A 25,708-nucleotide genomic window follows, 5' to 3' on the forward strand; every position below is an offset into this window, starting at 1 on the left:
CCTCCCCCTGAGGAAGCTAAGAACACCCTCAGCTCTTAAGTGTTGAATAATCAACACCAAGGAAAAGTAACAGGCAGGTCTGGGGGCTCTGCCCACTCAATTTTGGCAGCCTGAAGGAAGAGCAGACAACAGCAACTTTGCTTTAGCATTTTTTTACTTAATTCCATGATTTATTTACAGTCAGCCAGCAAACTTCCCTTCCACTCTGAGGTCTTGGCAGTGTCACGAGATCAGGCTCTGGGAAATGTCATTTTTAACCTTAAACCCCCCAGTAAAACATGCACGTGGTTTGGGTTGCAGTGTCATGATTGGGGCTGACCTGGACTTGGGCTCTACCAAAGGCAAAGGTCCTGCTCTGAAGAGTCTGGAATCTTCCCTTCAGACACAACTGGGTTTTTCCGAGTGATTTGAAAGACAGAAGTACCTAGAAGTGATTCCTGGGCTGATCCCAGTTGCCTGGTGCTCTGGGCACCCCTCAGCCCCAGGCTGGAGGTGCCCACAGGCCTCAGAGCAGGTCACAGGATGGAACCAACCCCTGGTCTTGCTTCCTCTGGAGAGAAGATGGTCAGGACAGGATGGACATCATGAGGAAAGTGAGGAGCAGGGCAGGCAGCAGGTGCAGTGCCATGGCCATGGCACCCAGAGGGGCTGAGGATGGTGCTGGAGGACAAAGAGGGGCATTAGTGCAAAGGAACCAGCGACTGAGCTGCTCCTCTGTGGGGAAAACATCTCCTCATGCCCCATCCAGGATTACCTTGGCTTTTCTCACAGCCCCACCGAGTCAAGTTTGAGGGTTTGGAACTAGAAGGTCCCTTCCTACCCAAACCATTCTGTGATTCCATGATTCTAAGCCCAAATCCAATACACCACAGAGGAGGAGGCCCTGGGAGCGCTCACTTAGTTGGGATGTTCAGCCAGTGAGGAAGCTCCCAGTGGGATTACAGGGCTTCAGGCTCCTCAGCAGAGCTGAACTTGCTGCCCCAGTTCTTCTCCTTGTTGCAACCCCAAAACAAGTATTTAAAACCCAATCCAGCCTTCAGAGGTCCTGAAAACACTCACCTGGGAATTTGGGAGTGATGAGGTTGATGTAGCCTTCCTGTGTTCCCCCCGTGAGCCCGATGTACAGCTGGTCCAGCTGGGATTGTTGCTGTACCCGGATCCACTCCCGGACAGGAGACCTGTACTGCCACTTGGCCAGGTCTGGGAGGTTGATCCCCAGCAAGCCCTGAACCTCACGGGGTGTCAGGCTCTAGGAGGAATCCCAGAGCAGGAGTTAGGGGCGGAAATGTAGGAATGGAAATTACACATCTGGCCAAGAAAATGACACCTCTGGCCAAGGAAATGGTGAGGTTCCTATTGGCAGAAGTGGGAAGAGCAAGGAAGACAAATTCCTGCCATGGTTCCCCTCAGGACAATCTTCCCTCAGGGTTGGGGAATGAACACGATGGTTCCTCAAAGGCTATTTCTGTTGTCCTCTGATGACAAATCTCCTAAACTCAACTGGGGGCCCCAGTCCCTGCCCAAATCACTGGGATTTCTCCCAAAATTGATGGCATTACTGCCAAGAGTCTGGTTAGAAGATCTGTCACACAGCTGTGACCGTGGTCTAGTGGACACCTGTCCCCTGCTCCTGTCACCAGTGCTATGAGCCTGCTCTGGAGGAACTCAGCTGGCTCAGCTGCCATCTAGGACTCCAAATGAGACTTTATAAGAAGCTTCAGGCCAGTTCTCCATTTTCTACCAGTCCAGCATCATTCCGGGTTTGATGGAATGACTCCTGATTTCCATCAGTGGACAAGGCAACCAAACCCAACTACTCAGCAAAACACAAACACCAGGAATCCAACAATTCCAAGGTCCAACTCCAACTCACCATCAAAGCATCTCTTCTTAAACTCACAAAAGTGCTCATGTTCATGTTCACGTTGGCCTGGCTCAGAGCCTTGAGATCTTCACCAGGAGCCCCCTCTGGGACCAAAGAGAAGAAGAATATCAGAGCATGGAAGCCCCCAAGTGAGCTGTGCTTGTATCTGCACAAGCTGGAGCTACAAGGATGGCTTCAAAATTTATTAGGAATGGGGCTCCTACCAGAGTCCCAGCTAAAAAATATGTGGATGCTACTCCTTTTTTCTGGAACTTACTGATGTTTTGGGAATTAAACCAATCTGCGGCAATGCCAGACAACAGACAGAGGGGTGGGAAGAGTTTGCTCAGGCTGGGAATAAATTCTTAGCTTAAGAGGGAAAAAGAAAGTCTGGTTTGTGCCATGGAGAAGGGCTGGGAGAGAGTCTGATTTTCCCTGTGATAGTCTGACAATTGATTTGGGCAACTTTAAGTCAGGTACAGAATCTTTCAACAGTATTTTATGCCACCTACAGGTTGGAAAGGCAAACTTTGAACAACTTGGCTTTGAAAATTCCCAAAACTGTGATGGATTTTGATACCCATTCAGCTCGTGGCTGAGACCCCTCTTCCCCCATAACATACTGTTTTTTACATACCCAGATAAGGTAAAATCAGTTGATAGTAAGCAGGAAAGACGTGCTGGGGATAGAAAGCTTCTTTGGCTTTCTCATACAAGAGGTCTTTGGTCTGTTGTGAACAGGCTGAAGGATTCAGAGACACCAGTCTGCAGAAAAACAAAGATTTAGGGTGAAAAAAGCTTTTATTATCCTCAACCTGTATAAATTTTCACCTCTCCTGAGTGTATCTCTGGGATTCTCTGCACAGCACAGGTAACCCCCTCTTCCCAGCAGACAGAAAATGTGTGGAGAGAAGCTGAGAGGGGAAAATAATGGCTCAGTTTCCTGCTCAGAAGGATTTGTCTTCAAAGTTAGGAAGGTTCTGATGGTGAACAGTAAGTTTCTGTGTTTGCAAAGCTGTAATTAATTAATTTAATTTACCAGTCTTTCAAAGGAATTTAAACTGGAAATGTCCAAGAAAGTGGCACAGGTGTGGCACTTGAGGACATGGTTTAGTGGTGAACATGGTGGTGCTGGTTGATGGTTGGACTTGATGATCTTAATGGTCTTTTCCAAACTAACTGATTCAATGATTTATGAAATTAAACTTAATTAATTATCTTTTGCCCCCAGATAAAAGCAGGGCAATCTGCTGCCAGCTGAGCTGCCATAAAGAGGGTTTGACTGCAAATCTGAGCCCTTCCTGGCAGGACAGAGACCAGCAGGATGGAGACCAGCAGGTGTTAAACCTGGACAGAGAGCAGGTACTGAGTTCCTTCCTAAATTTCCTTTGACTGAGTAGAGAAGAAAAAAAAAAAAAGAAAGGAAATTGCACTTTCTGATGGGAAAGTGCTTTTCCAAGAAACCAAAAACATCCCAATTTGTGACTCACTTGAGGCTGCTGGGCTCTATGGCCTGCACCTCCGTGGTGTTCAGCAGGCACACGTATCTGGTCCCGATGGCATCCAGGGCAGTGGCATTCAGGGCATTGCCCAGCTCAACATAGCGTTTGATCCCTGCTGAGGCCTGCAAACACGTTTAATTTGATTAATGGGATCGAATCAGGATTCGTGTTTTCACCCCCCAAAGGAGAACATGCAATAATTGCAAAAATAAACCGGGATCATTTCAAATCTGCCCATTTGGCCCTCAAGGATGGGCCACCCAACCCCATGGGACCAAGGATGGTTCAACCATCTTCAAGCCCTAATCCTAAACCAGCAGCTCCCAAACCAGGAAGGAAACATCAGTAGAAAAGCAAAGCTGAGTCCCTACCAGGAGATCTGGGGGCTGACTTTTCAGGAAGGCAGCTAGGGCATCAGCTGAGTTCATCTTCCATGTGGAAATCTCCTCAGGGGTGATGAGAGAGGTGAGGGGACCCAGCTTGGAGAGGAGGCTTTCAGGATAACCATCAGGATACCTCTGTGGAAACACCACTGTTATTGCTACAAAGTCGGGCTGAGGGACCTGGATTTTTAGTCTGAATAAGAGAAGAATAGGTGAGGATTTTATTGCTGCCTTCAACTATTTAATAGGAGATGGTAGGGAGGGTGGAGCCACGTTCCTCTCAGAGGTGCACAGTGAAGGCCAAGGCCCAACAGGCAAAGAACACTCTGGTTAGATTTTAAGAAATAGATATTTTCACAGTGAAGTGGTCAAACACTGGGAGAGGAGCCCCAAGAGATGATGGAGCCCCAAGAGACAATGGAGCCCCAAGAGACAATGGAGCCCCAGTCCTTGGAGGTACTAAGTTTAACTGGACAAGTCCCTGAGCAATCTCATCTGCAAGTGACATTTGCCATTCTTTGGGTTGGCATTACCTCATCCAGGTAGTCCTTCAGCACTTGCAGTTGCTCCACACTGAAGGGGTAGCTGAGGACCTGGGAGAGGTGGTTCTCCAGGAAGACCTGGTTCTCCAGGGACATGTTCCTGAGGCAGGTCCGGAGCTCCTGGGGGCTGTAGTAGGTGGGCATCAGGTCAGTGCTCAGCATCTCCTCTGTTATCTCCATGTCACAACCTGCTGGAGCAAGCAACTCTGGCTTGAATCCTTTGGCTTTAAGCTTTGAATCCAAGAATCATTAAGGTTGGAAAAGCTCTCCCAGCCCATGGAGTCCCCCCTGTGCCCCATCCCCACCTTGTCCCCCAGCCCAGAGCACTGAGTGCCACAGCCAGGCCTTCCTGGGACACCTCCAGGGATGGGGACTCCAAACCTCCCTGGGCAGCCCCTTCCAAGGCCTGACCACCCTTTCCATGGAGAAGTTCTTCATGGACATGCCCCCTTGCTGGGGATGGACAGGTGTGCAACCAGGGTCCCACCCTCCTCACGGCTGACCTGCCCCCCAAGTGCTACACATTTAGGGACACCCACAACACTAGGACAACCCTGATCCCGGTGGGAATGCTGCCCTTCTGGACCCAGGGAGCTCCCATACCGTCGGCCCTCCTGTGCCGGGTGGGCAGGAGCTCCCCCACGACGGTGGCCAACTCCTCCCTGGACAGGGGGGAATCCCGGGCAAAGTTCTTCAGCCAAAGGGTCAGAGAATTCTGCAAGGAAAACGTTCCATCAGGGGGATGGTGCAGCCCTGGGGGCACCTCCAGCACAACCCCCGAAAGGTCCCTGTCGAGGTGCCCTGGGCAGCAGACCTGCAGATCCCTCCTTGGTGAGCGAAAAAGGCAAATTTTTAAAGCTTGCACTCCACATATCCCACCCCCCCACGAGTGATTTTATCTCCTCACGAGGTACTGTGGGTATTTTACTGCTGTTTTCCCTCTCTGGTGCTCTCCCTGCAGTGACAGGAAGGGGTTGACAGAGAGCTGGATCTGCAGTTCCAGGCTGTCAACTCCATCAGCCCTCACTTCTCCCAGACCATCATCCCCTTTGGCACCAGACCTCTTTTAAAAGAGGAAACTACTGAAAAGCACACGGCTGAACAACCCCCAGCCTGGCTCCAAGAGCCAGGAATGCTTCCCTGTCTGAAAACCCACCTTGGGGATCTCCTGCAAGACGTTGTGATCAAACACAGGGATGAGCCCCGAGAGGTCCCTCAGGGTGAAGGCTGACCAGGCTGCAGGAGGCCTGCAGACAAAAACAAGCTGTGATCAGCTTTCAAGGAAGAGCAGAACAAAAAAAAAAAACCAACACCTTAAAAGCTGCCAGGATTAAGCCCCTGTAACACCTGACGTCAAGAAAGCACAAGATTTAAATCCTGAAACACCTTGATCCCTTCCTGTTACACCAAACTTCCTTCCAGCAGGGCAGGACAGGTGACAGTGACATGAATCAGGGCAAATGGCATTTAACTGATACCTGCTTTTCACAGGCATGAAACCCAAAGAATTTCTATTGCTCATATCACCCAACTCAGTGCCAAGATCTCAGGGCACCTGATAAGAGGGAGGGAAATACTTGTCTCCCTCTGTTGGAATCAGCCAGGGATTTATCGAGCAGGTAGAAGCAGAATGTTTCCTGAAAGTCTGGGGCTGACAAACAGCTTGAACTCACCTGTGTTCACCAGGACAGTCAGAGAAGTTTGGTTAATGAAAAACAGACCAGAGGAAAAGCTTTTATAACCAGAGCAAGAGAGACATAGAAGTGACAAATTTATTTTTCAGTAGAATTTCACCCAAGCCTTTCAGCTGAAAGAAGTTCAAATAAATTAAAGTAAAAGGCTCAAAAGCAATAAATTATTTGGGGTTTGGATCAGGCTTGTTGGCTGGAGCTCACTCAGGTCTTAACAGAAAATTGGGTTTGATTAAGGGAACTGTTTATTGACATCCAGAAGAACATTTCATACCCGAATGTGGTGTTCCCACTGCTGATGACATCCCTAATGGCCTCTTCTTGGTCAGGCAGGAAAGATTCACACTGGCTTAGGTCCTTCAGCAAAATCCCCCCCGAATTCCTGATGTATTCCCCCCCCAGGTCACAGACCAGGCGGCCCAGGATCTCAGCATCTTCCTCATTTATTTGTGTGCCAGGGATTTTCTGGAATAACACAAGACAGAGGCATGTCCAGGCTTGGCTGGCACAGGGGAGGGGCACTCCTGGACCCCAACCCTCCTGCAGACCTGTCCCTGCCCACGTACCAGACATGCCAGAGCCTCCAGGAGAAGCTGTTTCCTCTGAGGGGACTCTCTTGGCAGAACATCAAGATTTGCTTCCCCGATGTTATTGAAGTATTGGCTGCAGCTTCCAGTGGCTGCATAGTCTGAAGGACTGGAAAGACAAACACTCCATGAATTCCAGGGAATGATGTGGAGCAGCTGGTCAGGTTTGAGGGAGCTCAACCAAACATCTTCCACATCTGCAGACTAAACTCCCTGCAGTTGTTCTCTGAGAAATCCTAGTCCGTGTTCTTCCCAAATTAATGTTCACTTTAAGGGATCTATTTTGGGACACAGCCTAAAACTGTTCCAGATCTGGATACAGAAGCACAGTGGGAAGATACTGGGAAAAGGAAATCCACTCCAGTGCCTGTTTTCTTTGCTGTTGTGAGGGGGAAGCACATTCAGGGAGGCCTGACAGTACTCAGGTTTGATTCTGGTTTCATATCCAGATATATCCATGTGGTTTCATAGCCAGAAATTGCTTCAAGGTGTTTATATTAATATGCTGGATGGTTGAATCTGAAAAGACCTTAAAACCCTTTTGAAAGCTTTCATAGAATCCTGAAATGGTTTGGGTTGGAAGGGACCTTAAAGGCCATCCCATCCCACCCCCTGCCATGGGCAGGGACACCTTCCACTAGCCCAGGTTGCTCCAAGCCCCGTCCAACCTGGCCTTGGACACTTCCAGGGATCCAGGGGCAGCCACAGCTTCTCTGGGCAACCTGTGCCAGGGCCTCCCCACCCTCACAGGAGGGAATTTCTTCCCAATATCCCATCTAAACCTGCCCTCCTTCAGCTTTCTGCAATCCGATTTTTGATTCCCCATAAGAAGGCCTGAAAAGTCTGAAATATAAATCAAACTAATCAAACCATCCTGGTTATAAACTAATCCCTCTGTTTCCCACCAAGGCAACCACATGAAAACTGTATCACAGTTACCTTAAAAACAGCAACAGGTCTTTAGGATAACTGTCCAAATCCTCAGGAATCCCATGCAGTGTCACCATCCTCAGTAAGCAACTCAGCTGGGAGGACACCAGAGATGGAATCAGAGAAAGAACCAGCATGGAACGTAAGAAAAAATAAAACAAAAGCAAGATTTTATCCTCTTCCAAAGAAAGAAAATAGGGATGAACCTTTTCCTGACATCCAACCTAAACCTCCCCTGACACATCCCTGTTCCAGTCCCTTAAGCTCAGAGTGTTGAACAATCCTCATTGTACCTTCAGGACAACATCAAACATGGCACTTGGAAATAAGGGAACTACCTGGTCTTCTCCCAGCCTGACTTTCTTGCTCCTCATGACTTTGGCCAGCTCCTGAAATCTTCCTGCTTCCACATCTTTGGCAGCTGCACAGGTGAAACCTTGGAGCACAGACTGGGAGAGCCTGGACATGGACAGGAGGGAAATCAGAAGGGCAAGGACTTCAGGGGAGGTGAGTTCAGAGCAGGACACTCTAAATAACTTTTCATAATTTTTCATCTGAGATATGACAAAAGCCACATCAGCCCCACTAATGAATCCCTGAAATTGCACTGTGGAAGGCTGGCACATTCCCTGGTTAGAAATGCCTTCCACAGGGGCCATCTGGAGCAAGATTCCAGGTGCAGCCTGAGCCAGAGGCATAACTTTAGAAAGAAACTGTGGCTCATGGTTACATTTTGCAGCTGAGACCCTGGGAAATCCCAATGCTCCATGTCTGTGTTTGGATTTGCATTATATCCCCATCTGTTCCTACAGATTCAATACAGTGGATGTGCCACAAGCCCCCATGGAAACATGGAAATTGCCATCAAAACAAACATGGAAAAGGGAAGGAGAGAAGGAAATTGGTACCTGCTGAAGTCAGGCTCTGCCTTTACCACATCACTGAAAAACATGGCAGCCTGGGGAGCAAAGCCAGAGGGTCAAAGGTTTTCCAGCAGAAACATCTCTATTTTTGGGCAGATTTGCAGAGCAGACTCAAGGCTCTGCAAGTCCAGGGAGGGGTGGGGGGACACAGCCCCCCAGTACCTGCTCTGGGGTCCACGGCTTACTGTTGAGATCCTCAACACTGGGCTTCTCTTCCCCAAAAACAAGCAAGGATTTGGGGATGTAACTGGCCAGAGCATCAGGGATGTATTTCACCAGGTCAGCAGGGTGGGCAACACTGGAGGAAATCTTTAAAAATAACCCAACAAAACATATCAAACCCTGTGGCTAAAAGAGAACTGGGAAAGCCAGACCAGTTCCCCTGCTGAGCATCTGGGCAGTTCACAGAGGCCTAACACTGAAATATTCCCTGAAATATTTGACACATTCTGTCAAACCAGAAGAGCTGCTTCGAGGTAATTCCTGGGGTCCTGATGAATGGGAACAATTCTGTGTCCTATCAGCTTCCCACCTCCTGGCTTTGTGCCCTAAAAATATTGAACAGGCCATGAAGGAGGGACATCTCTTCCCTCTCTGCTGACACAGTGTCCCAGGATGCTGAAGGAACGTTGCAGATCCTGTGGTGGATGAGACATTATAGCCCTCATAACATCTAACATTTCCCTAATAACATTCCTTCCAATAATGGAGCTGCTCCAGAACAGGGAACCAGAGGCAGAGCCTCTGGTCCCAAACACACATCAGAGTCTTTCCTACCAGGAGGAGGATGGAAAACAAACTTAAAAACTACATGTACAACTGGAAGGCTCAAAATACAGCAAGAAAACAGGCAAAGAGGTGTCCAAATCCTACACAGTCACATGAAGGAATGAAATAGTGAATTGCTGAGGGATCAGTCAACCCTAAAAAGGGACTTTTGAAGTCACCTTCACTTCTCACATAGTCTTACTCCAAATGATGTCAATATTAGAGTCACAGAATCATTTAGGTTGGAGAAGACCTCCGAGATCAAGTGCAGTCTTTAACGAATTCTGCTCCCTTTACATTCTTTCCCTGAGAGCATCTTTTCAAGTCACTGGGGAGGAGTTGCTGGGACCACCCCATAAAACAAGTCTCTTGTGCCCTCATCCCCAAGAGGCTCAGCAGGACACCCTGGCTGGTGGCCCAGGACATCTCCACAGGCAGAGTGACAGGGATTTGATCCTGTTTGGCAGTGACACCCCCATGGAATGCTGCCTGGGGGGGCGGGGGTGTGTCCCACCTGGCCCCAGGTAAGCAGTGCTCCCAGCTGGGACTCCCTGGAGCTTTGCTCATTTGTGACACCTGAAGAGGAAAAACCACGTCACCTTTTCCACAAAGGTCCTTTTCAGAGCAGGGGGAAGGGGCTCCATTTGCTGGGCAAACTCAGGCACCTTGATGGCCTCCAGGAGCACCTCTGGGGACAGACTCCAGACCGTGCTGCTGTTGAGGCCTCCCACCAAACTGCCCAGCTGTGCCAGGCTCTGCCCATCCCGGAGCTGCAAGGGAATGCACAAGGACATGAGGGCCAGACATCACCTGCTGGCAGCACCAGGTGTGAGCTGCACCTCACAGAATCCCAGAATCACTGAGGTTGCAAAAGACCTCCAGGATCACCAAGTCCCTCCTGTGCCCCATCCCCACCTTGTCCCCCAGCCCAGAGCACTCAGTGCCATGTCCAGTCCTTCCTTGGACACCTCCAGGGATGGGGACTCCACCACCTCCCCGGGCAGCCCTTCCAATGCTTGACCACCCTTTCCATGGAGAAATTCCTCCTGAATTTGTGGCCCTGATCCTGGTACCTGATAGCCAGAGCGGAGCAGTTTGTCCACAACAGCACTGGACTGCTCAGCACTCCAGCCACGAACTTCCCCCAGGGCAGGAAGAGCTGCTTCAAGGTCCTGCTCACTGATGCTGTTCTGGATGCTGGACACAGAGAGTCCCACTGCAGCTTGGCCCAGGGCACGCAGGATTTCGGGAGAGAAACCCTCAATCTTCCTCAGCAGGGAGGATGTGACCTGCAAAGGTCAAACAGGGACAGAAAGGAGAGTCAGGGGAGCAGTGAGGGGAATCTCCAGCCTTTGGATGCCTTAAATCACTACACTTCTGCCTCCAATTTTTGTGCTGAAGGCTGTTGATGGACCATCTCCACTCACAGAAATTGTGAGATGATGAAACCCCAGCCAGACACCGGGACAAAAAAAGCAAAATTCCCAGGAGGAGGTGCCAGAGGAGGCACAGGAACTGATCCTCAGCCCTGCCCGGGGCCGGGCAGGGGATGGGTTACCTGCAGCTCCTGTGCCGGCAGGGAGGAGGGAGCTCTCTCTCCAGGAATCCCTCTGCGTGCCGGGATCCAGGGGCAGCTCTCCCCGATCCTCTGGGCCAAGCTCAGCGCGTCGTCCCTGCTCAGGTTGGTCACTGCCGAGGGGCTCAGGGAGCAAAGAAACCTATCTGGGAGGCTGCAGGGGGGACACAAGGGGGAGAGGCTGCAATTCCCAGAGACAGGGGCTCTGTCATCCCCTTTTTCCAGAGGATGCTCCTTCCTGGGGCACCTTTCCCCTGCCTCATTTTAACTGATTATGCTCCTGACAAACCTGCAAAGACACTGCATGGAGATCATTTCCCAAGGTTTAGAACTTGGGATCAAGCCTTCCCCAAGAGCAAAGGCAATGGAATCATTGGAGGAAGAGAAAAATGCTTTAAAGGTTTAATGAAAGCAGCCATCAGAACCACCACCCAAAATCTTGCTAAATCACAGCACCACAACTGGGTGCTGCTGGATCTGATTTCCCATGATGTAGGAGATCAGATCCTGTCAGATCCTGTACCTTGACAGTGGAAAAGCAGGAGCAGAGGTCAGCAGGAAGGTGTAGTACAGAGCTGTCTCCCGGAGCAAGGTGAGGTTGCTGATCATCTCCATATTGACTGGATCCCTGGCAAATTTTTGAAGCTGAGGGTGAAAAAGAAAAAAAAAAAGGAAAATACTTTAGATGGATGCTTTAATCCTGACAATTTGAACCAAGCTCACTTCAAGCAATATGTGATTTTAGTGTTGTGAGGAAGTTTAATTTTTGTTTTCAAGTAATACACTGGGACCTTGATCAAGTTTGGGGTTGTTCCTCTTACTGACTCCAGTTTGTTTTGTGAAAAATTACCCACATGAAACCAACTTCTGTGCAAGTGCCTCTCATCACAAGAGATCACCATGGGGGGGAACATAACTGAAGTGACTGTTCAGCACAAATAAACAAGAGAAATATTCCAACCAGCAGCATCTCCAGGAAATTCAAGGCCAGGTTGGACAGGGCCTGGAGCAACCTGGGCTAGTGAAAGGTGTCCCTGCCCATGGCAGGGGGTGGAATGGGATGAGCTCTAAGGTCCTTGCAACCCAAACCATTCTGGGATTCTAATTTTGCCCAGGGCAGGATTATGACCCTCCCAGGCATGTTTTGCCCACTGGAGGTTCCTCAGCACCGGGAGGCTGCACTTACAGTTGGTTCATCAGCAAAAAGCTGCAGGTCCTCAACTGTGGCATCCTCCATAAAGGATCCAAGGTAGTTTTTAAACCAAGCAGTGGAATTCAGGCCTGGAATGGCTTCACTGTAGCATTTCTGGTTGGATTCTGCAGTCAGACAGGTAGAAAAACAGACACCAAATCAGGAAATGGGTGGATTTGGGAGATTCTGAGCATGGAACAGCCTTCAGTCCATCAGAGGACTCAGCAGAGCTCCCTTAGTGCCTCTGGTCACACATTCCACTCAAATCCATGTGTTCAGACTCCAAGTGCCCGTGGGACAGGACAGATATCTCATTCTTTCACAGCCCTCCAAATATTTCAGCACCTGCCTCTTTCTTCCTCCCCACAAATCTACCAGAAGGTTTTTGCAGGCCATTAAATTTGGGCATGTTAAGCTACTGCCTAGGCCAGGGGTGTCCCCCCTGGGTCCCTTCCTGAGCTCAGTTCTTCAGCTCTCAGAACCAACCCCTGCCCTGTTCTGTCCCAGCAAAAGCAGGAAATGCCATTCACAAGGAATACAAGTCAGACTGTGCTGATTTATAAAAGTCCTGGATTAATAAAGCCTTCAGGCAGGGAAATGATTCCTGAAAGCACTTATCACTGTCACAGTCCCAGCCTGTTCCTATTGGAGATTCACAAAAAGCCCTGGGAAGCCTCAGCCCTGTAACAGAGCTGAGCCCATGGCAGAGCCCACACTGGGGGCTTAAAGTATCTTGGTTTCTTAGAGAAAAATCAAGTCATTTACCATTCTGGGTGAGATAATATTTGATCCCACTGTAAAGATTCCTCTGCTCTCCCTCTGGAAGCTCAGGGTATAGTCCATCCAGAGCAGCCACTCTACAGATGGACAAGGAAGACAAACATCTCAGATACTGATGCAGTCAGGGTTGGGTTCTCACAGGAAGGCTGTTACTGAGGACTGATTTTATCAGTCAAAAAGCTTTATCAAAGCTCCCAATGTGGTTTCCCCTCCCCACAGCCCCAGTGCTGTGACACTGCCCTGGTCACACGGGGCCATCAGGGACAGGAGCACTTACAGCAGCTGAAAGGTCTCACAGGACACATTTTTGCCATGGAGGCAACCAAAGACCTTGGGCTCCTCTAGGAAGGGCTGAAGTCCCCCATGGACCCACTGAGACAGAACAGGAGGGCTCTCAATGTCTGGCACTTGCAGCATCTTCTCCCACAGCCCATTGATGAAGATCAGGCTCCACTCCAGAGACAGAGGCACATGGGAAAACTGAGAGCAAGAGGTGAAGAGAAACACAGGAATTCCAGTGAATAATCAAACATCAACATAAATCCACGTGAATCTGAACATTATGAGCAAAATCTGTTGGTTGAAATGATGCTCTTTTTAAGATAAGGTAAAAACTAAGGTAATTTTAACCAAATCCTTCCAGTGGTGAGCAAACAGTTGGCTCTGTGGTACCCACCCGCTGGCTGAACGTGGTCAGGGAGGCCAAAAGCTTCTCAGCACCATATTTGGAAAAGAACAGAACAGAGTATTCTGGATCCACAGCAGTGGCAGGTTTGGAGGCAAGGCAAGAATATAAGGATATGAGGAAATCATCCTGGAGGTCCTGGAGCCAAGTTCTCTGAAAGAGAAAAGGGAAAGGCAAATAAATGTGATAAAAGGTGGGTCATGTTTAGAGGTGCTGCTGTCTGGAATGGCCTTCAGGTGGCTCGTGTGCATTTGGGAAGAAACCCTTCCCTGTGAGGGTGGGGAGGCCCTGGCACCGGTTGCCCAGAGAAGCTGTGGCTGCCCCTGGATCCCTGGAAGTGTCCAAGGCCAGGTTGGATGGGGCTTGGAGCAACCTGGGCTAGCAACCTATTCTGTGCTTCCCCCAAGTAGAGGGTGGCCTTAACAGCTTTATTCAAATGGTTTCCCATAAAAAAAAAAAAAAAAAAAACAAATATTGCCATTTGATCAATTTCCATAGGGAAATTTCTCCTTCCCAAACATTCTTCAATAAAAAAAAGCCAAACAAACAGCCGGAAAAGAACAAACCTAAACCCTCACCAAAATATTTGGAGAAATGTCATCTCTTTATTAGAAATATTTACGGACAAATACAAATCATTGTCAATTCAATTGCAATTTCTGGCAGCACAGCAACTGAGAGATGATGACAAAAGCAGGAAAGAAAGTAAACCTGGAATGTTCTAGATGATATTTTCCACACTTTTAATTGTGCTTTTCCCACTTTCAGTTGTGCTTTTCCCACCCTTTGTTGGGGTTTACCCCAATGGACCAGGGTGACTGTCATGCAGAGATCTGTTTCAGTGCTGTGATGCCAGTTTTTAAGAGCCAGGTTTTTTTGGAAAACTTCTTTATCCCACCTTCTCATCTGAGAGGTTTGGAAAAGGGAATCCCCACTTCCACAGCCAGCCCAGAGAGGGCTCCAGGGTGGTTTAGCCCCACGTGGGAGGTGACACAGCCACAGCTCAGTGCTCTGGGTGCTCCATGTGTGCTTGATCCCAGATTTTCTCTCCGTCCTGGGAGGGAAACCTGGACAAGGCTTTGGCTGCTCCACTCACAGCCAAGCCTGGGACTGTTCTAAGGGACAGAATTCCCAAGGAAAACAACCCAGCACCAGGGGCAGCAGGGCACTGCCATTACCTGTGCACAGGCATATTGAGCAAACGAGAGGCTGCACGGGGAGCTTTGGCCACGGGCTGCTTCCAGAAACTTCTCCTGGCTGGCACTGGGGGGAAAAAAAGACATCACTGGGCCAGCTGTGCCAGGAGCTGAGGCAGGATGGGGGGAGCTGGGGCAGGACTGGATGAGGAGATGGGGAGGAACTGGATGGGGGCAGGACTGGAGGGGAGCTGGGAGCAGAACCAGCAGGGCACTGGCACCCCCTCAGCCCTAGAGCTGCAAACACAGCAAAGGGCACACCTGCCAAGCCCAGAGGGTCAGTGAAAGGCATCTGAACCCCCCTGAGCACCAGGGTTTGCTCCCTGCCTGTCTCCCCCCAGCAGGAACAGCCATTCCCTGTCCCCCCCCCAGCAGGGACAGCCATTCCCTGTTCCCATCCCAGAGCAGGAGCAGTGCCAGGCAGCCACACCAACCACCCCCGGCAGCAAACACAGCAGAACAAACCCACACGGGATGAGAATGAGCTGCTGCCACCATCTGGGAGCAAGGACAGGGCACAGATGAATTGTTGATCCTCAGGTGTAAGTCAAGTTCAGTGTAAGCCTGAAGCAGAGCTGTTTGAGCCTTCAGCCCCACCAGGAGCCAAGATAAGCTCGGCACCAGTGCCAAGGTTCTTGGCTCACACTCCAGGGACTTGCCCTGCCTTTCTTTGTCCTGTACAGACACAAAACCCCAGGAAGGTATTTTCCCTTCACTGTTTAAACAAGTGCAACTACAGCCCTCCCTGCCCACGAGTAACCCTGGGACTGTGGGGGGAGAAAGGTCCTACCCCTGGTTTCAGAGGGATCCTGCTTCCCCAGGAAACCAGGATCACTCCCAAGGGAAATGCTGCCAAGACAGTTTGCTGGTGGGTCACATACCTTTCCACTGAGGCACACAGGGCAGACTCTGATCCCCAAAAAAGAGAGAAAAACAGAGACAAAGGAATTATGAGAGGAATACAAACACAGAACCTTCTGGGAATGTTCCTTCTGGAGGTCACTTGGGAAGAAACTCACCATTGACAGCGGAGCTGGAGCACTGCACAGGGAGAGAGGGAGAGAAGAGGGGATGTTATCATGGAATTGTGATGTTGTGATCATTGCACAGACAAATGGGTGAGCTGCAACCACTTGGACTGGGGTGTGCCCTGAAAACACTCCAATGCCCACATCCAGAGTGTTCCCATTTTGCCATCTGCAAAATTCCCATGTTTTACTGGCTCTGTGCCTCCAGCAGCTGGAAAGTGCCAGGTTTGGGAGCACTCCCAGCCCTCAGGTGCGAGGCCCAATGGGATGGACTGTCTGATGATTTGAGCAGGGTGGGTCTAGTGGATGGATGAGCTTTAAGGTCCCTCCAACCCCAACCATTCTGGGACTCTATGATATTTTAAACACACAAATCTGCCTTACCAGGTATGTCCCAGCAGAAGCTCCAGCAGTTCCTTGCCACCCTGGAAGACAACATGCAGTGATTTTAGAGCAAATCCAGGATAAGGCTCATTCCCACAACCCAGCCCCTGTCTGAGTCAGCCAACCCTGACCATCCCTCAGCTCCCTGCAGTATTTTATTTCTCACTTTTGACCCAGTATTTCACATATTTTCATTCCTGCTGTCACCTCTGAGGGGTGAACAGACACAAGATCCTCCTGTACCCATCCAGGCCAGTCTGGCTGTGTCTTAGACGACATGAGGGATGTCTTGCACCTCTATCCCCAAAGAGGAAAAGGCAGGGAAAGGGGTAAAACCAACCCTCTGGGGACAGTCCTTCTCTCCAGGACTTCCTTGCCTTGCATCCCTTGTGCACCACAGCCAGGGATCAGCCCAGGGATCCACTGGCCCTGATGCCATTCTTCCCTGCCCTGATTCCATTCTTCCCTGGCCTTGATTCCATTCTTCCCTGCCAGTGGACAAAGTTGGGCTGTTTCCACCTGACAATCCCTTCCTGCTCCCCCCAGGATGGGGCCTTGGGAACATCCATCATTTTGGCCCCCACTTGGAAAGCTTTTATGAATATGTGTAATTATGCAAATCATCCCCCTGAGCCGAGAGAGCATCAGAAACACCCACACAGGGAGGAGGAAGAGGAGGAAGGGCGATATCACAGAGGAGCCAATATCCCAATCAATATCCCAAAAATCCTCATGTATGGCAATAAATTCTTCATTTCACAACATTCCAACCAAGGCCACAGGCTCATCTTGTGTCATGAACCCCCTGAGACACAAATCCCCCCCTGTGGCAGCAATGCCCTTCCCAACACTGCCTTCACTCCTGGGCTTGCCAGGGCACAGGAGCCCAGGCTGTGGCAATTCCATGGAACTTGTAACACACAATGGAATGCCATCATTCCCAGAGAAGCTGTGGCTGCCCCATCCCTGCAAATGTCCAAGGCTAGGCTGGAGCAACCTGGGCTAGTGGAAGGTGTCCCTGCCCATAGCAGGGGGTAGAACTGGGTGATCTTTAAAGTCCCTTCCCACCCAAATCATTCCAGGATTCCCTGATTCTATTAACAATTAATCAGATTCAGCTCTGATTGTTCCTTAAGTGCATTCCCAGAGACACCTGGATACTCCAACAACAGGAGCAGGGAGCAGACAACTCTGAAATCACAGGAGGAGAATCAATTCCAGTTGTGCCTTTCCACACTGTTTATTACCAAGCCTAAAATATTTCACTTCCCAGATCCAATAACAAACAAGAATAACTAAAAGCTGAGGGTTTAGAGCAGCCACCAAAGCAACATTCAATGGTCTTTCAGCACAATTCTCCCTTTTGAGGATTATCTCTGGTATGGAATATCCTCCTGGAACACCCTCCACCCCATGGTCCTACTCACCAAGCAGAAGGAGAAATCCCAGCCCTGGGAGTAAAGGAGGCATTTCTGGAAAGGTCTTCAGAACACTCACAAGTGTGAGGAATCACCTTATTTCAGCCAAAAAAAAAAAAAAATCAAATTAATTGCAAAACCAAACTCAGAGGAGGGAAGCTGAAAGGTGACATCTCACATGCAAATTTAGACACACCAACACCCTCCACAAAATACAAATCAGACCCAAAGCACACAGAAAACTACTGAGGGTCTGCTCTGCCTGGGAAAGCCAGTGGAGAGTTTGGAGTTAGTTAATCCAGGTCACTTTATCCGTGTCCTGAGCCAGGTTCCCTGTGGCAGAGGGGGAGAGGTGGCCCAGCCCCTGGACACTCACCTGGGATCTCCTGGAGTGCAGGGCATGGTCATAGCGGGCTCCTTTTCACTGAGCAAACTGGGGTGTGTCCCTGGCTCCTCAGACCTGCATCTCCCACTGCAGGATGGATTTGGAGCCCTGGACACACCTCTCGGCTCTTGAGAACACAAATGTTTCGTAGCACAAGTCGCTGGGTGCTGTTTGTTAATGCCTGTCATTCCTGGGAAACAGGACGAAGCGGAGGCGGGATGAGAGCCCTGAAGAGGTGAATTCCCCCCCCCTGCCCTGCCTGGGACATGAACAAAACTGAACCTGTGCTCCTGGGACAGAGCTCCTCCAGGACCACCTTCCTCCAGTTACCAAGGGAATCTTTGCAATCAGGAAATTTTGCTTTGGTGGAGCTTGAAATGGTTGAAACTTCTGGAAAATTTCTGCTTCCTCCAGTTGTCCCAAAGAGAAACACATGGAAGTTGCTCTGCTGGCCAGTCAGGGCGTGGAATGGGATGAAGCTGTGTCAGGGAGGTTGAGATGGATCTCAGGAAAAGGTTCTTCCCCCAGAGCGTGGTTGGCACTGCCCAGGCTCTCCAGGGCAGTGGGCACAGCACCAAGGCTGCCAGAGCTCCAGGGGGGTTTGGACAACACTCTGAGAGAGAGGGTGGGATTGTTGCAGTGTCCCAGGAGGGATAGGAGTTGGACTGGATGATCCCTTCCAGCTCAGGATATTCTGTGATCCTGAGATTCCAGATCCTAGGGATGCTGGACTGGGGGAGCTGCCCCAGGCTGAGCCAGGTCAGTCCCTCAGGCACATAGCTCCCCACTCAGGGAGAGCAGCTGGGGGGGCTGAACCCAAAATCCAACAGGGCAAGGCTGGGACTGGCACAGGCAAACCCAGGGCACAACCAGCTGCCCCAATTCCTTGAGGAACCTTTCCTTGCTGAGGGGCTCGGGGGGCCCGTGGCACACTGGGCTCATGCCAAGGTGCCCAGAACCTGCTCCCAAGTGGCCTGTGGGTTCCAGCTCCTCATGAACAAACATCAAGGAGCCTCCTGAGCAGGAATGCCATTATCCAATGGCTCCAGAATCATAATCCAGAGATCCCTGTCTCCCTGTCACCGGAATCTGCCTTTCCCTCCTCAAACTTTCATTTCCTTGCTGCAAATCCCGGGACGGAACTTCAGGGCCTTTCCAGCTCCTGCAGGCTGCTCTGTTTTAAAAACTAAGTAATGTTGGTGCTATTAAAGAGCTCACCTTTAGTTTGAAGGGGTCTTTATATAGGAGCTGAGGAGTGACTTTGCCCTGCTCCTTCATCCAAATCCCACCTGGTGATGTTCCTCAGGATCTCCCAGGCCTGTGGAGCAGCAGTCAGAGGGATCTCCTGGTTTGGAGTGATCCTGTGCTCTCCTCAAGCTCTCAGCCCATCAACACTTCAGCAAAACAGACTTGGCAAACACAATCTGCAGGAATAAAATGAGAGCTGCTGCAGAGTCTAACAAGGGATGGATATTAAATTAGATTCCCCCCACTTCAGGCTTCTTTTTGCTGATCTTTGGATCTGATCCCCCAGGTTACTGAGAAACCCAGAGTAACTTTGAATCTCTCTGGGCACAGTGGGGTAATTTTACACCTCGGATTTGAAAAAAAATCTGTGTTTGGTCACTTTATTGATGGTTTGCAGGAGCAGTCCTGTGCCAGGCTCAGACTTGCCCCATCATGCCCACCTACAGCTCATGTTTGTGCCAGTGTTGACTCACCATCCCCACCCACCCAAACCTGGCTCCCTCCACACTCCCAGTCCTCTCACCCCACTTCACGTGTCCATCAGCTATTTTGGAACTGGTGCAGCAGCAAGCCATGAATGCAGTCTGTGTGACTCACAGCATGTGAAAGTGCTTTCACCAACACAAACCATCTTGGGACTGGACCAATTCACAGACTCAGAGTTCAAAGCAAGGAGCCTCCAGGATTCCCAAGGAGGTGTCCTGGAGCTGGGGGGGGATCCTTCCATCAGCTTTCAAACACCAAAGCTCTCAGTGTCCTGTACCTTTGGGATCAGCGTTGGAAGAGGGTCGTCCATGACAGAGGGTCAGGTGGGAAAGGTGCTGTGGAGCTGCTGGACAAAGTGTGGGTCCGTGGAAGAGTCAACCAGGAGAGCAGCAAAGAGCTCTGCCACCTGCAGCCAGATTATGGAATCAGAGTGTTAAGGGGTTGGAATGGACCTTGGATATCACCCAGTCCCACCCCCTGCCATGGGCAGGGATATCTCCCACTATCCCAGGTTGCTCCAAGCCCCGTCCAACCTGGCCTTGGGCACTTGCAGGGATGGGGCAGCCACAGCTTCTCTGGGCAACCTGTGCCAGGGCCTCCCCACCCTCACAGGGAAGGATTCCTTCTGAATATCCAACCTGAATTTCCCCTCTTTCAATTTGTACCCATTCCTCCTTGTCCTGCCAGCACAGTTCCTGATAAAGAGTCCCTCTCCAGCTTCCCTGTAGGACCCTTCAGGTCCCAGATCTGGGGCTTCTCAGCTGCAGGAAGACAGGAACACAGAGCAGGAATGTTGGTAAACCCTGCTCTCAGTGGGAGACAACTGGAGATCTGCTCTTGCCCAGGCAGCACAGAGCTGGGAGAGGTGTCCAAGGCCAACCAGCCCACGCCCTGCTCTGTGGCTGTGCCCAGGCTGCCCTTGGTAGGTCTGTGAGGGAGATTTTGGAGCTCACCTGTGACAACAGTCACCTTCAGCTCAACACAATCACACAGGAGACCCCTCTCTGCCTCACCTTCCTCTATAACCTCCTTGTTCCCTGAACTGAAGCCCAGCTCTGTCCCAGGATCACCAACACACCCCCCGAGGTGGGGTGGGAAGGGGGGCCACGGAACCTGCAGTGGGTGGGACAGCCCTGGGACGTGGTTTGTCCCGTGGCAAAGTGAGTCAGAGCCTTCCCACCCAGCCTGGCTGGGCATGAGCAGCCCCAAGTGTGGCTCAAGTGTCCTCCAGTCACACCACACTGCACAATTGCTGTTCCTGCTGTGCTGAGCCAGGTGTGACCAGAGGAAATAAATCCTCCTCAGTCCCATCTCCAGCAGGCAGGGCACACGCCCTGCTGGCCCCAGCTGAGCTCTGCCCTGTGGCATTCACCCAGCACAAAGGGCCTTTGTGCTCTCCCAGCAAAGCCAGGTCTCCCCTCAGGAGAGCAGCCTCATGTCCTGCAAGGCTCAGGCTTTTCCTGAAACCAGTCAGACCACAGCCAGTTCCTCTGGGACCTTGCAGGGCCCAGACACCTCACCAGTGCTCTCCTTTCACTGCCCCCAAACATGACTCAGAATCTGGAGAGGTTTAAAAACAGCAATAACAGAGCACAAAGTAAAGAATAAAAGCTAAAAGGGGCAGATAAAAGATTAAAATATTACAGGTGCTGTGGAAATTATACCAAGTCATACCGAATGCTCAAAGCAAACAAAGAAAATCCAACTGTCCTGGTGGAACACAGAGGCAAAGGAGGCTCCTGGAAGCACAAACTTTCTTTCAAAAACTTGAAATTATTTTTCTGTGTCTTCATGAGTTGTTTCTTGAAGAAGGAATCTGTGAGGGCCCTGCTGGGACAACATGGTCCAGGTGTAAACAAGGATTTGGAGACATTCAGGGCTAAAAGGGAAACTGGATTAATTCTTTGTATCATGTCCATCCCATTAAACCCCTTCATGACATGAGCACATCCCACAATGGATCTCCCACGTAGACACATCAAAATGCCCAAAGTAAACGACCTTGGAGAGTCCAGGAGAAGCACAACATGACCCAGCTGCACTGTCCAACCCCTCGGACCAGGGAACACAAGAGCAGCCTGGAGGCAGAACCAGAAGGAGAAAGCTGTGAAGGTCAAGTCCCAGCCTGGAGCAAAGCTCCTTTCTTTGGTGAGCAGGAGCAGGTTTGCTGCCCAGTCAGGTGAGCTGGGTGGGGTCCAGAGCTGACAGAAGGGATAAAGGGACACCAGCGATGCAAAACCTGTGGTTTAAGGTATAAGCAGCTCCAAGCCCACAACAATGAGCTTGTTATGATAGGCCAGCACTTGCACTCAGCTCTTCCTGTCCCTCTGCCACAGATCTCAGGTGTAATGGGACTTGGCACACGAAGGAAGAGCCCCAGTAACTGAGAGTCTGTGTGAAACTTCTTATCTCTCTATCTCTCCAAACCAGGAAACTCTGCTAAAGACTGCCCACATGAGAAGAGATTTGAGTGGCAGGGACCCACCCAGCACTGCCCTGTGGTCACAGCAGAGCAGATCCTGCTGCTCTGCACCAAACCCTCTGTCACCAACCGCAGAACCCCAGAGGAGAAAGTCAGGAGAGCTCTCCAGGTGCTCATCACCGGCTTAAGGGTGGATCAGTCCAACAAGCACTTTGCCTGGGGCAACATCCTGTGCTGGCAGCCTGAAAGGTTCTGTTTGAAAGCAGAAGATGCATTCTTGGGAAGCCTCATCCTGCAGGTAAAACCCACCACTGGGGTTGAACATCCTGCTGTGGGCAGTGCTGGGAAGAGGAGCCTTGTCAGGAATGGGGAACTGGGGTGTTTGGGCCCATTCCAAACCCACCCATCCTTATCTTGGCATAGATCTGTGAAAATATGTGCCAGTGCCCAGGTGCCAGCAGCTCTGTGACTGTGCTGTTTGGTAAATGTGACTGCCTGGTAAATGTCACCAAGACAGTTTGATAAACAAGGCAATATTTGGTTCAATAAGCAGCTTGTCGCACCCTGTTTGCCCAAGGGTTCAGGTACAAGCAGGGAATATGGGAAAAGAAACATTTTTGGCTTCAGGTTGTTCCTGAGCCCACACCTCCAAATGCCAGAGGGGTCAGCAGAGGCTGACACTGAGGGTTTGTGTTTTACAGCTCATGCAAGACCGTCTGGCCCAGGGAACGAGGGACAGAACAAGAGGGAAGAGCCTCAAGTTGCACCAGGGGAGGTTTATGTTGGATATTAATGAAAATTTCATCCTAAAAAAGGTTGTCCAGCCCTGGCACAGCTGCCCAGGGCAGAGGTGGAGTCACAGTCCTGGAGAGATTTAAAAGCCATGCGGATGTGGCACTTGGGGACAGGGGTTAGTGGTGGCCTTGGCAGTGCTGGAGGATGGTTGGACTCTCAGAGGTCTTTTTGAACCTTAATGATCCCATGATTCCATCCTCACCTGCCAGTGCTAACAAGGGCAGTTCTAAGTTGCAGAGGAGGAGAGGGGAAAGCCAAGGGTGTCAGAGACCTTCCTGCCACCAAACCCCCACTCACCTCAGCACTAAAACCCAGCCCTGGTTTATCCCTGTTGGAGTCACCCCAGAGCAAACCCCACTCTGGCCACACAACACTCCCCAGCTAAAGGAAGTGTTCCAGGGACAATGGAGACAGGACAAAAAGGCCAAATAGCATCAAATATGAGTTTATAGCTGGAAGTAAAACCCACCCACCACGTTGCACCTTTCCTGGACAAGGGATTTTGGTTGGTTTCTGCCTCCCCCTGTCCTCTGCAACCTCCTCTGTGACCTTTGCATTGCACAAAGTCAAAAAACACCGACATGTAACACTTAAATCATGTCCTGAACTAGAAATGCAAACAAGCTAAAAAAGGAAAGGTGATTCTCTGACGTCTGATGTTCCTCCCTCACCAGGGTTTGGTGACCAAGCAGCTGCTCCAGAGAGCAGGAGGGTGCCCAGCAATGCCCAGCCCAACCTGTTTGGCCACCCAGCAGGGCAGGAATGAGGCCCCTTGGACAAGCTCCAGCCACACCAGCAGCCAGGAGGAGCAACAGGACCAGTTTGGAGGTCACCCCGTTACTGGGAGACCAGTTTTCGTCAGGAGGAGGCTCAGAGCTGCCAAATGCTCCTGGAAAACCAGCCCAGCCTCGAAAGCCTGCTCAGGAAGAACCTCATTATCACATCGATAGGGGGCCCTCAACCATCAGCTCTGGCTGCACCACGAGTTTAATCCCACAGGATTAAAAATCCAGGAATGGGGCTACTGATGTGACCTGCTGTGCCATGTCCTCGTGCTGGAAATTATATAAATTTCCTAATTAATTGTTTTAATTAGCCAGTGTAATTTCCCACCCGAGCAAGGTTTTTCACAAACCCAGTTCAGCAAAATCACTGAAACTTGAAATTTTGCTAAACCAGCCTTGATGTGCTTCAACGAGCAAAGCCTGGGGGAGAGAAATATTGCTGAGAACTGGGCACCAAGAATGCAGGATTTATAGCCCACAAGGACACGTGGCAGAAAGCAGAGATAAAAAAGAAACTAACCCAGACAACTCAGCATTTGCACTGAAATTCTGTCCATCTGAGAAAAAAAGATAACAAAACCACTGAAAACAGGGGCTAATTAGCACGAGGAGGGAGAAAGCAATAACCAATAGAAGATAGAATAGTAATTAATGAAGAGAATTTTGTAATTTATAGCCAGTGAACATAAATTAATCAGTGAAAAGTTTGGAAAGTGGATGTTGCATTTTTGGGGGACAGACCCCACATGCACCTGGCACTGTGAGTAAAGTAATCCCTGCTTTCTAATGCTGAAAAAGCAGTGATGGAGCATTTGATTTATCCTGATGTTTCCAGCAACACTTGGCTCCTCCCAAAGCACACACTCACCTTCCAGAGGGCCAGGCAGGAAAGGGGAGGTGTTGTGGGCACCCAGAAGTGCTCCAGCTCCTCCTGGCTCTGTTGGGACGATCAGCAGCACCTGGACGGCTCTGCCACACACTGAAGTGCCCAAAACACAGCGGGAGGTGACGGGATTCCTCATTCCCGAGAAGTTCTGGCTCGTGGAGCTTCAGGAAAATGATGCCCTGCAAGTCAGACCCTTCTGAGGGACTCTATGTGTTCTCGAGTGCTTCTCGCAGCAAGGCTGACACCTGGTGATGGGACAGAGCCGTTCAACCCACCCTCTCCTCCAGAGAGAAATACAGAAACATATAGATATATAAATATAGAGATACACGTGTGTGTGCAGAGCCACCGGTAACAGGACATGCGCAGCCCTAGGAAAGAAGGGGGGGAGAAGACAGAGCTCAGTTATGGAAGTCAGAGATCCAGCTCACGAACTGGAAAGCCAGATTTAACCTTCAGCCTGTCTCTCTAAACCCCATCTCTCACTCTCCCCAAACTCCCAAGGCTGCCAGCCCTAAATCCTCCCCCTGAGTGCCCACTTAGCACCTTGTGCCGAGCACCTGCAGGAGTTGCTCCAGCTCAGGCTCCTGACCTGTTTGTAGGGTCAGGTTTGACCCTTTACCCCCTCCCTGTGACCTGTTTGTAGGGTCAGAACAGGGAGGTTTGACCCTCTAACCCCTCACTGCTCCAAGGCTGCGTCTGATGGAGATCAAACATGGTCCAGGCACAGGGTGGGGCTGTTGGGGTGTCCTGTGCGAGGCAGGAGCTGGACTGGATGATCCTGATGATGCCCAGGTTGTGGTTTGATCCCTGTCTCGGCTGATCCCTTTAGAATTGGATAGATGGTCCCTGGTGGTCCCTCCCAGCTCAGCAGATCCCCCCCGTTCTGGGATTATCAAGAGCACCCTGCAACCAGCACCTCACACCCAGGTACCTCAGGGTGCTCCTACGAACAGTATAATGAGATATTTTATTAAATAAAGGCCCTGTTAATACATATTGTGTCGCAATTCTGCAAGACCCCGAATTCCCAAGGCACTCCTGGAAACACTGGGAACCCTCTGTGAACCAGAAAACACCAAATTCTCACCCAGACAGCACCACCAGAACCCTTGAATGATCATTAAACCACTTTCCCTGCTGGAAATGGCATAAATTAAATTATTTCTTAAAAAAACCAACCAACCAAATAAACAAACCAACAAAAAACCCACAAAAAAAACCCAAAACAAAACAAAAAAACCCACAAAAA

The 25,708-nt window shown here is 50.4% G+C and overlaps 1 protein-coding gene across 2 annotated transcripts; it reads right to left on the reverse strand.

Moving 5' to 3' along the window:
• Positions 1–140: 140 nt before the first annotated feature.
• On the reverse strand, positions 141–25,645 carry LOC135423289 (mesothelin-like). Of its 2 annotated transcripts, XM_064673372.1 has the most exons (31): positions 24,439–25,645; positions 19,053–19,258; positions 17,826–18,313; positions 17,459–17,544; positions 16,032–16,072; positions 15,639–15,660; positions 15,501–15,528; positions 14,602–14,686; positions 13,415–13,576; positions 13,016–13,218; positions 12,724–12,815; positions 11,953–12,083; positions 11,290–11,411; positions 10,749–10,920; positions 10,264–10,479; positions 9,790–9,960; positions 8,585–8,731; positions 8,408–8,457; positions 7,838–7,958; positions 7,509–7,594; positions 6,549–6,678; positions 6,257–6,447; positions 5,448–5,538; positions 4,895–5,006; positions 4,283–4,482; positions 3,738–3,884; positions 3,355–3,488; positions 2,502–2,629; positions 1,874–1,968; positions 1,060–1,249; positions 141–660 (listed from the first exon to the last, which is right to left on the reverse strand). In XM_064673372.1, exons 4-31 carry the CDS (start codon positions 17,499–17,501, stop codon positions 566–568), a joined length of 3,405 nt encoding a protein of 1,134 aa, XP_064529442.1. In that variant the 5' UTR covers positions 17,502–17,544; positions 17,826–18,313; positions 19,053–19,258; positions 24,439–25,645; the 3' UTR covers positions 141–565. The 2 variants fall into 2 exon arrangements, with proteins under 2 accessions (XP_064529442.1, XP_064529443.1); XM_064673373.1 differs by lacking the exons at positions 19,053–19,258; positions 24,439–25,645 and having other exon boundaries at positions 4,283–4,479; positions 17,826–18,402.
• Positions 25,646–25,708: the final 63 nt, after the last annotated feature.

This window comes from Pseudopipra pipra, chromosome 16 (genome assembly GCF_036250125.1).
Source record: "Pseudopipra pipra isolate bDixPip1 chromosome 16, bDixPip1.hap1, whole genome shotgun sequence".
Lineage (NCBI taxonomy): Eukaryota > Metazoa > Chordata > Aves > Passeriformes > Pipridae > Pseudopipra > Pseudopipra pipra.